At 40.1% G+C, this 12,780-nt stretch overlaps 1 protein-coding gene across 11 annotated transcripts in view; it reads left to right on the top strand.

Annotated features, from left to right (window-relative positions):
• Positions 1–12,780, top strand: part of USP33 (ubiquitin specific peptidase 33) — a 53,401-nt gene that overhangs the window by 559 nt on the left and 40,062 nt on the right. For 9 of the 11 annotated variants that reach the window (XM_084852159.1, XM_084852160.1, XM_084852167.1 and 6 more), the window contains exons 2-4: positions 6,733–6,853; positions 8,061–8,114; positions 9,783–9,845. In XM_084852159.1, the coding sequence (XP_084708285.1) occupies positions 6,773–6,853; positions 8,061–8,114; positions 9,783–9,845 (198 nt within the window). In that variant the 5' untranslated portion in view covers positions 6,733–6,772. The remainder of the gene's footprint in view (positions 1–6,732; positions 6,854–8,060; positions 8,115–9,782; positions 9,846–12,780) is intronic. The other 2 variants (XM_084852169.1, XM_084852170.1) reach the window with 1 other exon arrangement.

Consider the following 12,780-nt stretch of genomic DNA (forward strand, 5'->3'; position numbering starts at 1 on the left):
CTTTCTTTCTTTCTTTCAGTAAACACGTTTTATGACTATTCCACCCTTCCCTCCAGCTCTCGCATGCAAGCAAGGCTCCTGTCTGGAACCTAGCCTAGCCCTGAAATATATGATAGCAATAATAATGAGGTCGATTGCATCTGAGCATGTGCAGAGTGACCTTTCATGACTACCTCCGTATAACCCTCTGCATTACTAGTAATGGGGAAAGGGGTTTCCAGATCACAAGGGCAAGGTTTCCAAACAGGCCTGAGCACAGGCATTTTTCTTGGCTTGGAAACTAAATATTGAAGGGAGGACTCTATTTCTGGATGTTAGATCTAGATATAATTAATTTTATTTTTAAGAGTCATAATGTTGTTGTGTAACATTTGATTTATGAAGCTCAAAGGTATTTTGAACCATTAGTTGACACTTGTAATTCGTTTTGCTCCGACAAGTATATCTTAAGAAAATAAAAATGTGAGCTTATGTTGTGTGTTTACAGAGCTGTGCAATTTGAATATAACATATGCTTTATTAGTAATTGGATAATCTGGATGAAGGGGGTAATATGTCACCCTTATCCTGTGTGTGTGTGTGTGTGTGTGTGTGAGAGAGAGAGAGAGAGAGAAAGAAAGATGGAGGGAGGGAGGGAGGGAGGGAGGGAGAAAGAGAAAGTGATGAGAGTTCTGTATTACACCTGCCACTTCTGATATTCATTTAATAAATAGTTGGGATATCTATTCTGTGATGGAGAGCGTGGTTTAACATAACAGCTGGTTAAACTGCAGCTTGCAGTAGTGCAGGGCCCGCAGTTCTGCTGCAAAAAGATCAATCTGCAGAATACACTGCAGAGATACATTTTTTCTGAAAGGATGAAACTGGGGAACCCAGATAGCATAAAGCAGATTATGGCATTAGATGGTTGTTTCCTGTAAGACTTGAACCAATTTATATGCTTGAAACACTTTGAATTAGTGCTGTTGTTGGTGAGGCAGCTGAGGAATTGGTCAGAATGCAAACTTAAATAAATGTTTTAAGACAGTGGGCTCACTTGGAAGAGGAGAGTAGGAAATAAAATATTCTTGTAAATAGACTGGACAAATGCTGTCAGAAGGTAACATACAGGGTTTTGTTTCCCAATCCAACTCTATACCCTTATATATCTAAGTTGTTGGTTCTGCTTTGATTTATACTGCAGTTTTGTTTAAAGGGGAGGAGGGAAATTAATATTATATAATGAAATTATTCCTTATAAAACACCTCTGAACATACTGTGAGTAGGAATTTCTGCTGAAGACAATGAATATATCTCCATTAAAAAAACAAAACTGAAAATGGTAAACAAGGAACTGAATACAGAAGGCTTATAGATGCTTTCATCTTGAATCCTATTCTCCACTCCCCCCCCCCCCACACACACTTCTCTGAGTGGACATGGACTTGAAAAAGATAAAGGCTAAATGTCATTTGTCCAAGAATCAGAAGAAAGATTTGTCAGTAGAACAGAGGTTAGATATTTGGTATTGTGTAGATTAGGCTGTTAGTGTTTTAACAGTAATCAGGAGTTGCATTAGATATCAATGAGTTTGTGAAGTTACCCAAAGATGACACCTTCAAGAAATATTACTGTACATCATCCAGCAACCATAATGTGAAGCAAGCGAGCCAATGATTGATAATAATTTCTCTGTCAAAGGGATGCTTTGCGGCTCAATATAAACTTCAAAAGAAATTCTACACAGTATTACAGCGTTCCAAGTTGTATACTTATAAGAACAGGCATCTACCACCACCAAGAACATAACTGAAATAGTTTTTGCTGTATATCTTTGAGATGGGAACTATTTTATACACCTGGGAAATCCTGCTTATATGATGAAGATAAGAAGAGCCCTGCTGAGAACAAAGGCCTTTCTAGTCCAGCATTCTGTTCCCACAGTGGCCAACTAGATGCCTATGGAAAACCTACAAGCAGAACATGAGCACAATAGCACTCTCTTGGTCATGTTCCCCAGCAGCTGGTGTTGAGAGGCATACTAATACTGGCTATATAATATATAGCCATCATGACTAGTATCCCCTTTTAAAGCTGTCTAAGTGGCGGCCATCAGTAGATCTTATGGCAGTGAGTTCCACAGTTTAACTATGTGTTGTCTGAAGAAATACTTCCTTCTGGCTGTCCTGAGTCTCTCACCATTCAACTTCATTGGATGACCCAGGTTCTAGTACCATAAGAGAAGGAGAAAAACATTTCCCTATCTACTTTTTCCACAAATGCAGACTTTTATAAACCTCTGTCATGTCTGTCCTTGCTCATCATTTTTTTCTAGGCTAAAAAACCCCAAATGTTGTAACCTTTCTTCATAGGGGAGTTGCTCCAGCCCCTTGATCAGTTTGGTTGTCCTTTTCTGAATCTTTTCTAGGTCTACAATATCCATTTTGAGTTGCAGTGATTCAGTGCATAACGGTACATAGTATTCCAAGTGTGGTCACATTGTAGATTTGTATAAAGGCTTTATTTATTTATTTATTTATTTACAACATTTATATGCCGCTCCACATCTAAACAGATTCCAGAGCGGTGAACGATAAAAGATATAAAGAATAAAATTGTATATATTAAAATGTATAAAAAATAAAACAACATATTAGATGTTTTTTAAAACAATACCAATAAAAACTTTGGCTGGTCAGTCAAGGAAGGATTCTTGAATAAAGATGTCTTCAGCAGCTGCTGAAAATGACACAGTATTGGTGCCTGCACGACCTCCAGATGCAGAGAGTTCTGACAGCCTTTCTCAACCCATTACCTTCCAGATGTTTTGCACGACAATTCTAAACATTCCTGACCATTGGCCATGCTAACTGGAGCTTATTGGAATTGCGGTCCAAAACATCTGGATGGCACTAGGTTGGGGAAGCCTGCATTATGATGTTGGCAGTTTTGTCTTTGATTCTTTTCCTCAACATGGAATTTGCCTTTTTCACAGCAGCTGCACAATTTTCATTCAGCTATCCACCACAACCAACAAGGTCTCACTACATCAGACCGCGTCACATGTGGAAATCTCTGGGCAGGATCCAATGGTGCTCTTGCATGGGCGACCAGGTCCATTCGTCCCAGGTCCATCAGTGGCCAGGTCGTGCTCCTTCCAGAAACTACTGTTTTTGCTCGTTTCGGGGCTTGCCCCCAGAAATGCTACATCATGTGCATACACTGGGGCCAGCTGTGCTCACACCAGGATCGGCGGACCTGGCCCCCCGTGCAAGGGCTTTATTGGATCCTTATACTACATTGTTCAAACTTGTAAAGATCTTCCCAGTTAGCTATACCAAAAAGTCAGTGTTACTCTCAGTGTGAGAGTGAATAAACTTCCAGTGTATGTCCAGACAATATACCATGGCCATCTCCCTCAAGGGCAGATATTGCCCGAGTATGTGTGGTAGTGGGCAGATTTGTGTTGGATGGAGGAATCTGATTTAAATCCTGCTTAAATAGCAAACTCATGATATAGGCTTGAGCACATAGTTCCCTTTCTGTTGGGGATGAGTCCCAGCCCTTTCAGGTGTCTGACAGCTCTGATATTAAGTCAGAGTTAGAACTGCTGGATCAAAGCATGGGGGAGGGTGAGCACCTAGATGCTGGGAGAGATTCCTCTGAAGGCTTAGACAAACAGATGGCTCAGGCTCAGTCCCTGCCCACTCCCTCCACTGTAGTCACTCAAGCTTCTGAGGAGGAGGAGGAAGAGGGGCATGATTTGAGAGATGCTAGGGCTTGTTGCAAAGCTAATCAGGAAAAGTTAGGGGCAGGGCTCAAGACACTCGGCCAGGAAAGCCATACTTAGCAAGCTTGGCCGTGAGGGTCATACCCAAACTGCCGGCAACTTCCCTACTCTCTGGTTTGCCTGCTTTGCTTAGAGATTGTTGATTGGTTCTTTAGGGCCTTGGGCAGTCTGAGAGTTTCCTTGAATCTTCATTTGTAGAGAGGCTTGTCTCTAGCAAAATAAAGTTGCCTAAGCCTGAAGCTTTGTCAATTGAGGTGTTGATTGTGAAGGGAAAGGAGGATCCATTTCTGACACTTTCAACCTTAACATACTTAGAACACAATTCTATGCATGTTTAGACAGAAAGAAGTTCTACAACTCCCAATGCTGGGAGTCGTAGAGTTTCTTTCTGTCCAAACATGTATACGATTGCACCCTTAACTTGTTTGTGAAGTAAAATGTCCCTCAAAGCAACTTGGAGGAAGAGCAGAATAAAATTGCCTGAATTTTTAATGTTTGGTCACTTTCTGTCTCCAGCTACAATCTCATCTAACAAGCCCTGTTTGTGCCTTGTACTGTTTGTGTGTGTGGCTTTTTCCCTTCAGGAAAATATATCCTGGTAGGCTGGCAGGGCTTCTTCAGTACTTTAGTGATGTGGATCTAAGCTAATTTGCGTGGGGGTAATTTGCATTGGGAAAAATTCAGTTATTCAGTTATGTATTAGTTGTATTTACTTGTATTTCATAAAATCATAGAATCACAGAATAGTAGGGTTTGGAGGGGCCTATAAGACCATCAAGGCCAACCCCCTGCTCAATGCAGGAATCCAAGTCAAAGCATTTAATATACAAAGCTAAAAAAGTACCCTATGTTATTTTTTGTCACAATACACAAGTATTTGACCTGAAGTATTTGAGGGGGGATGGGAATTAAAGCACACAATGTGATTTGAATGTTATATTATATAGAATTTTTTATTGGAATACATGTAAACATTTAAAGACAATAGCATTAAATCTAAGGGAAAAGTACTGACAACTGTTGACATAATAATAAATAACTGTACATGATATGCTGACAACCACTCATCTGTTTCAACAGAGTTCAACTGAGGTTGTTGGGGCACTTTTGGTTTCACAGTCACTACTTAGTACCATTTCACACTAAGATGTACATGTGTATTTCAGTGACATACTTGTGATGAATAATCACCTGAAAAACATTAATTACAACTTTGAAGCTGCCAAGATTGCCTAAAATTATATTTGCAGTTGGCAGCCATTCATTGTTACATGAATTTCTGAAATGGAAAGTTTTCCATGGAAAAATAATGTACTGGAAAATTTTCTGTCACCAGCCTTCCATCAGTCAGCTGGTATATCCCAGATTTAAGTGCTAAATGTTTCAGTTCTGTACATCAGACATTTAAACATGGGCTTAAAAACCATGCAAGCATTGCCTTATGATTGCCATCTTTACCACATGATGCCATTACTTGTCAAACTACTTTCATAAAATGACACTAAAGTGGCTAAGAGTGTGAACTAGAAGTCCCTAGGCTCATTCCTGAAACAATAAGCTGTAGCTGAACATTGCAACTGAACATGGCCACTATATATCTCTTCCTCAGATCTCCTGTCTGCAATATGATAAAAAATACTGATCTCCTAAAGCTAGGTACATGAAGCTCATTAGATGCTTTCACGCATTATATAAATGCTCAAGTACAGTCATGAAGGTTAGAATGTTAGTCTTAAGTCTGACAAAGCTTCCATTGATGAAGCTCATGCCCCCTGATCTTAAAAAATGTCAAACATGAGTATGGCAAATACATGTTTATTCAAGCAGGCCTTGGGCATGTAAGGTGGTCTGTTGTGTTTTTATTCTTTTATTGTTGCGTTGTTCATGTATTTATTATTGTTTTCATTCCTCTTGTCAGCCGCCTTGAGCACCATTTCCTTGGGGTATAAAGTAAATAAATAAATATGGTTAGCTCCCAAAGGCAGAACTCTGCCTCCTCCCATTCGTTATGTGGTAATGGGATATGGAGCTTTTGTTGCAGGGTAAGGCCAAGATAAAATCCATATAGAAAAGCCCTAGATAAAAGTTATTACTAATAACGAGCAAAGAACTTTAACAGGCAAAACTCTTCCCTGTTAGCTATTCTTAGCATTTCATGCAGCATACAAGTTGTTAAATTTCCTTTTGGTATCTAATGGGGCTCTTCACGTGTAATGGCAGCATTCAGTGGCGAATTGTGGTTAATTAACTCACGATTTGCGGGGACGCATGCTGCTTCCAGTTTGCAAAAACAATATATGAACGGCCCATTTGTAGGTTGTTAGCATGATGTCTGAACCCAGACACTGTTACTTGTGTGTTAAACAATCACAAGTTAACCTATGATTTGTCCTTAGACAATTAACTTTAGGTTGTTTGACCCATGAATAACCCAAAGTGTCCAGGTTCAGATGTTATACTAACTACCTACAAATGGGGCATATGTAGGTTGTTGCTGTGAACTGGAAGCAGCTCATGCATGGCACACATCCCCATAAATCATGGATTAATTATTTAACCCACAAATCATGTTCGATTCGAATGCCCCTATTACGTCTGAACCAGGTCAGTATCTCTGCTCAGAAGTATTGCTGAATTGTTTAGACTAGGAAACAATCTCATTGGTCAAATGTTTTGTTTTGTTCAAGAAATAATGAATATTCGCGAAGTTTTCTAAAATAAATTTAAGCTGTTAATTGGCAGAGTTTCAAAACTAACCTTTGAATATTTGGTATTGGATTACTTAAGCCCTTGTAAATATGAATTAGTATAAGGGAAAGACTCAACAACATATTTTACAATGCTGTTTCCAGAAATTGTATAATGTTCCATAACCTTGTTTCACCTTTACTAAAGCTTTGCTACATGCTATTGGTTGCACCAATAACATCTCTGAGTACAATCACCGTGTTTCCTTCTCAAGATGTAGGTACTACTTCATCTTGAAAGTGACTGCTGTTAAAATGTCAGGACTAAGCAATGATTGCTCACATTTGGAATCTGTTGGTGAGATCACCAAGGAAGACTTAATACACAAATCGCATGTGAGTTTTTTGTACCTTCCTTGATGCATTAATGCTAGCTTATTTTTTAATTACTGATCTTTGACTTATGAAATGTACGTCAGTGCTAGATGTCATAATAGGCTGCGTGCTTGCCTTATTAATTGGATGAGCGCACAAAGAAGCAATCCAACATGAACTGACACTTTGATCAACATCTGGGGCCTTCCTCTGAGTGCCTCCTCTGAGTGAGGCTCAGAAGGTGGCAATGAAGCAGAGGGCCTTCTCAGTGCCCCCCCCCCCCCCGACCATGGAATGAGCTTCCCACTGAGGCCCACCTGGCATCAACACTGTCATCTTTTCGGCACCAGGTTAAGACTGCCCTCTACTGGCAGGCATTTAATGAATATGCTAGGGGCATTTATGTCAGCTGTCTTGAACGGGTCTGTTATTGAAATTTACTGAAATTGTTTTTAGCTATTTAAATTCTAAATTTTGTATGTTAAAATTTTTAGATTATGTTTTATTATAATGTTGAATTAGGTATGTGGTATATTGTTTATAATGTTGTAGTTTGTATTTTTTTGTGAATTGTTGTGAACCGCCTAGAGAGCCTCGACTATTGGGCAGTATAGAAATGAAATTAATAATAATAATGCCTTTTTAGCTACTCCTTTAAGTTTGGGGTGTAGATAGATAATCTTTTATGTCTGAGAAAAGCTAATGGGATTTTGAAGCAGTTGCTAATAACGTGCTGGTAAAAATGCTTACGTTTGGGGGCATTTACTGTAGGCTTAAATTTTCCACTTTTAGGCTGTAATCCTATTTGCACACTTTCCTGGGAGTGAATCCCATTGAGTTTGATGGGACTAACTACTGAGTAGACATGCATAGGATTGTGCTGGTAAACCTACAGTAGGAAATAAAACATTGTATTTCAGTTGTTTAAAATTATTTTTAGGCCACCTTTAAATGTAGACACAGCAGGAGTTATATAGGTGACCTGTACCAAAGGGACCAAAGATATAGAACAGGAGCAACTTTCATACTTTCTTGTTTGTGTGTGTTCTTTAAGTTTAAAGTAAATGTATAAAAGCAGCAGGTTCTCCAAACTCTAATGAGCTACCAATTATTTAATCTTTCCTATAAGAGAATAGAATTTATTAATTTATTCTGCCCTTCTTATCCTTTTGTTCCACACTATCTAGTTTTATTAACTAACCACATGATTCTCTGTTGTTTTTAATAGGGCACTTGCGAGGACTGTAAAGTAAAAGGACCAAATCTTTGGGCATGCTTAGAGGTAAGTAGAATAACAGTATAGTATATCCAATGCAAAGAGTTTATTTTTGTGAAATCGTAGTTTTAAGACTGATCGTTCCTAGGACTGACTTCCCTATCAATGCTGGGAGCAATAAAGGATTGATTGGTCTCCAGTGTGAACTGTGTGTGCACACTGGATTGCCCAGGTTTCCTCTGGGGTGTATTCTGGTGTCTTAGGCTGTTCCTTAACAAAGGCCACACTTGAATCTATATCTGAATCCATATTTGAGCTATGCTTTGGTACTGCTAACATAGTACTGTTAACATGGGGGGTTGGACTAGATGGTCTTATAGGTCCCTTCCAACCCTACTGTTCTACGATACTGCTGTCAAAGCACTGGACTTGAATTTTAAGTTATGATTTTGGCTGAGCCATTGTATGTTATACTGTTGTAAATTAAAGTATTTTTGGGGAGAAAGCAGTTGAAATGAAATACATGAAATGACAGGTGAAAAAAACAGACAAATATTTCAGAAATGAATAAATGTACTTGCTGAATAAATGTACTTGGCCACCTTATATTTTCAGTTTAGAATGTGTTTTAATCAGAATTGTTTGGTACAGTTGAAATTGCAGGCAATGAGTTAAACTGTTAATCATTAAACATTGTAGCAAGTGCTTCATAAGAACTGTCGCTCCAATCAATTGACACCTTTCCTTCCATGTCGATGCTTTTGTTTATGTTCAGACAGAGATCCCAATGTAATAATTTCCAGGGGGGTAGCTGTGTTAGTCTGAGACTTGTGGCACCTTAAGGACTAACAAATATGTTATGGCATAAGCTTTTGTGGACTATAGTCCACTTCATCAGATGCATAAAGTATTATTGAGAGTTTCAGGTGTGTATATATACAGTATTTGTGGTTGGGAGGGGGAAATTGTAAACAGTGAGGTCAGAGGGAAGTTATATGCAGAAAGTACTGACTGTGACAATCACATTATTAACAATGACTACTCTCAGAACAGTCGTTGATAATACAAACATCCTGGCTCTAGGTAAACCAATTCACACACATAGTATGATGATAAAACCTTTATCCCAATTTCAAACCTCCGGCGATAGATACCTATGGGGATAGATACCTATGGGTAGAATCCAATGGTTGTCCTACCCAGACTAGGCCCATTCACTTCAGTGGGTGTAGACCATTGGATACTGCCCACTGCCATCTGAATAGAAACTCTTTTAGGCTGCAGGCCTGCAAGGGTTACCTGTGCAACACTTGAGGTCAGCAGTGTTGGCATGTGTAGCACGTCAGGTCTGGATTGTATTTCTTGCAGCATTTACTATGGGTAATTACTTATGCCAGTCTTGGTGAAAGATGTTTAGCTGTGAATTAAAATGAGCCAGAAAGGCTCATTGATTTCTGTGTAGAATGCACCTTATGGACCCAATCCAGTGGGCCCCTTGAATTACACTTTATATCAGTACTTTCAATACCAGCTCACCATGCTTCATTGGAAGGGGAGGGGGGTTGACACTCTGCTGCTGCTCTAAATTTCAGAATAAGCTTTTGATGTGATATTGGATTATTTGGGCTGAGAATATAAAGCTCCTCACCATGTATGGAACTTGCTATGGATTGAGCTATTTGTCTACTGCAGTATATTGCATCTTGTTAATAATTATTCTGCTTTGTTTGACAGAATAGATGCTCATATGTTGGTTGTGGGGAATCTCATATAGATCACAGCACGATACATTCTCAGGTATGCGTGTGTAGGTTCTTAACTTTCAACAGGTTAAACCATCTTTACCCTTCAAGTCTTCTTGGTGTTCTGGGACTCTTTCTGTCCCTGACCACCTTTTCTACTGCTAATTTACTTACATGGATGACTAATAGAAAGGGGCTGCCTTTAAATTAGAATCCAAAATTATATGATTTCAACTGTATAAGAAGAAATGATGTCTGTTTAATATGCAGAGTCCGTAATGGCTAAATCTTATGATGTAGTCTAGCTTCTAACTTTATGTTGTTACTGATAGCTTTACCATTACATTTACTGGCAAACAGAATGGAAAATGATGCAACAGCAACTGATTTTACTCCATAGTAATAGCTACTATCCATGTTATGCAGTTAAACAGAATGCTTTTTTCCCCATAATTTTTGTTGAAAGGCATTATGTTAAAAGGAAAATGTATTTCCCAATTTGATGGAGAATTAGACTTGCTAGCAATGAAGATGTTTTAATGTAGAAAGTTTATGTGAGAAAGAGGTATATGATTGCAAAACATTAAAAGAGTAACAATTAGCATAACCACATTCTTTTGCAGCTGTACTGTTAAGAGCTGAAGTAGATTTCTTGTAGCAAGGGAAACACCTCAGCTAAATGTCATCGTTCTGGGTATGAAATGCACCAGCCTTCCCAAGTGGTGCCATTCAGATGTTTTGGACTACAGTTCCCAGCATCCCTTACTATTGGCCACACTAGCTATGGTTGATGGGAGTTGAAGTCCAAAACATCTGGAGGGTGCCAGGTTGGAAAAGCCTGAAATACACTATTCCTTGGGGTGCATTCTTGGTAACCTACAAGTATAATTAGCATATGAAATGTGGTTTTTGTGTTTAGTGTGGGTGGCACCACCGTTGTATGCTTGAGGAGCAAGCTTACCTCCCCCACCTTCACCACAGCGTTAACATTGAATATGAACTAACCAATCATGCAGAGACCCAGTTTGTGCGATTCTGCCCCCCTCCCCCTCTTTTTCTGAGAGGCAAGAATCTCTTGAACTGGGTGTTAGCACTATCAGAAGTTTATACAAAGTACGTAGCTCATGTTAAGCGTTAAGATATTGAACCATCCCTGTTAACAATTTTGCTGCCATATTTTGGACCAGCTGAAGTTTCCAAACTATTTTCAAAGGAAGCCCCAAATATAATACGTTGCAGTAATACAATCAAAACGCTGACTGCAGCCAGGAAATCAGAAGACGTTTACTTCTTGGGAGGACAGCAATGACAAATCTTGATAAAACAGTTAAGAGCAGAGACATCACACTGACAACAAAGGTCCGCATAGTTAAAGCAATGGTATTCCCCGTAGTAACCTATGGCTGCGAGAGCTGGACCATAAGGAAGGCTGAGCGAAGGAAGATAGATGCTTTTGAACTGTGGTGCTGGAGGAAAATTCTGAGAGTGCCTTGGACTGCAAGAAGATCAAACCAGTCCATACTCCAGGAAATTAAGCCAGACTGCTCACTTGAGGGAATTATATTAAAGGCAAAACTGAAGTACTTTAGCCACATAATGAGAAGACAGGATACCCTGGAGAAGATGCTGATGCTAGGGAAAGTGGAAGGCAAAAGGAAGAGGAGCCGACCAAGGGCAAGATGGATGGATGATATTCTGGAGGTGACGGACTCGACCTTGGGGGAGCTGGGGGTGGCGACGGCCGACAGGAAGCTCTGGCATGGGCTGGTCCATGAAGTCACGAAGAGTCGGAAGCGACTGAATGAATAACCAACAACAAATACAATCAAGAAGTTACCAGAGCATGGATCATTGTAGCTAAGCTTTCTCTGTTTAGTTGGTATATCATCCTAAGCTGATAGAAGGCACTCTGCTCCACTGAGACCACCTGTGCTTCTAGTGACAATGCTGGATTTGGATCCACAGAGCACCCCCAAACTATGAACCTGATTCTTAAATGAAAGTCCCTCCAGAACAGACTGAACATTGCTCAGCTGGGCAGATAAGCATGTCTGGATTGAGTCACAGTTTATTGGCACTTATTCAGTCCATTACTGCACTAATTCAGGACACCCACCATCTCACCTGGATTTGATGAAAAGTGAAGAAAGAGCATATATTGGTGACACCACTCCACATCTCCAAATAACCTCTCCCAGCAACAGAGTTATGTATATGCTGAACAGCATGGGGGATAAAATAGAGCCCTATGGAATCCCACAGCAGAGGGAGACTAAAGTGAAATGTGGAAGGAGATGGAGCAAATGTGGAGAAGGAGACTGAAGTAACAGAGAGGAAGAAGATTCTGCCAAGAAGCAAGGAGAACTAGAGGGGTAAAGCTTGGTCAGGGGCGGAAGGAGAAAAAGTAAGGTTGAAAGAAGCACTTGCAGAGCCCAAGGTGAAAGGGAAGAGACCCCCACCCCTATAGCCCTGGTGAGCAGGGCAGACAGAAGCCCTGAGCAGGGCAATATAGAACAGAGAGCAGAGACAGGGAGAGCCCAGAACTGGGGGAGCCACAGAGGTGTAGACTAGCTGCATGCTGCTGGTGGATCTCTTCCCCAAAGTTCTTAATTTCTCGACAAGTATCACCTAGGGAAGTAGAATCAGAAGCATCTTGGTTGACTTCAAACTGGAAATGTTGAGACCCCGATGGGGTGGCAGCTAGCCCAAGGCAGCTGTAGGGAGAAGCCTGACAAATGTGAGTGAGAGGCTCCCAAGAAAGACATCAGCGTGATAGTCCATAGAAATCCTTTGAGGGTGAGTGGTAGTTGAGTTCTGATTCATGAGGGGGCGCTTGATGGGATTCTTTGATCTAAGAAGGAGAGCAAATATTTGAGCAGATGGATTCAGTGACACAACTGGCGAACACAATAAAAGTACTCAGGTTGAACTTACCTTTGGGTGATGCTAGGAAAATTGGTGTTCAAGGAATGAAGGTGGGTTTGACATTC

This window comes from Heloderma suspectum, chromosome 4 (assembly GCF_057233095.1).
Source record: "Heloderma suspectum isolate Gila_16-S chromosome 4, 16-S_ref, whole genome shotgun sequence".
In the NCBI taxonomy this organism is placed as follows: domain Eukaryota; kingdom Metazoa; phylum Chordata; class Lepidosauria; order Squamata; family Helodermatidae; genus Heloderma; species Heloderma suspectum.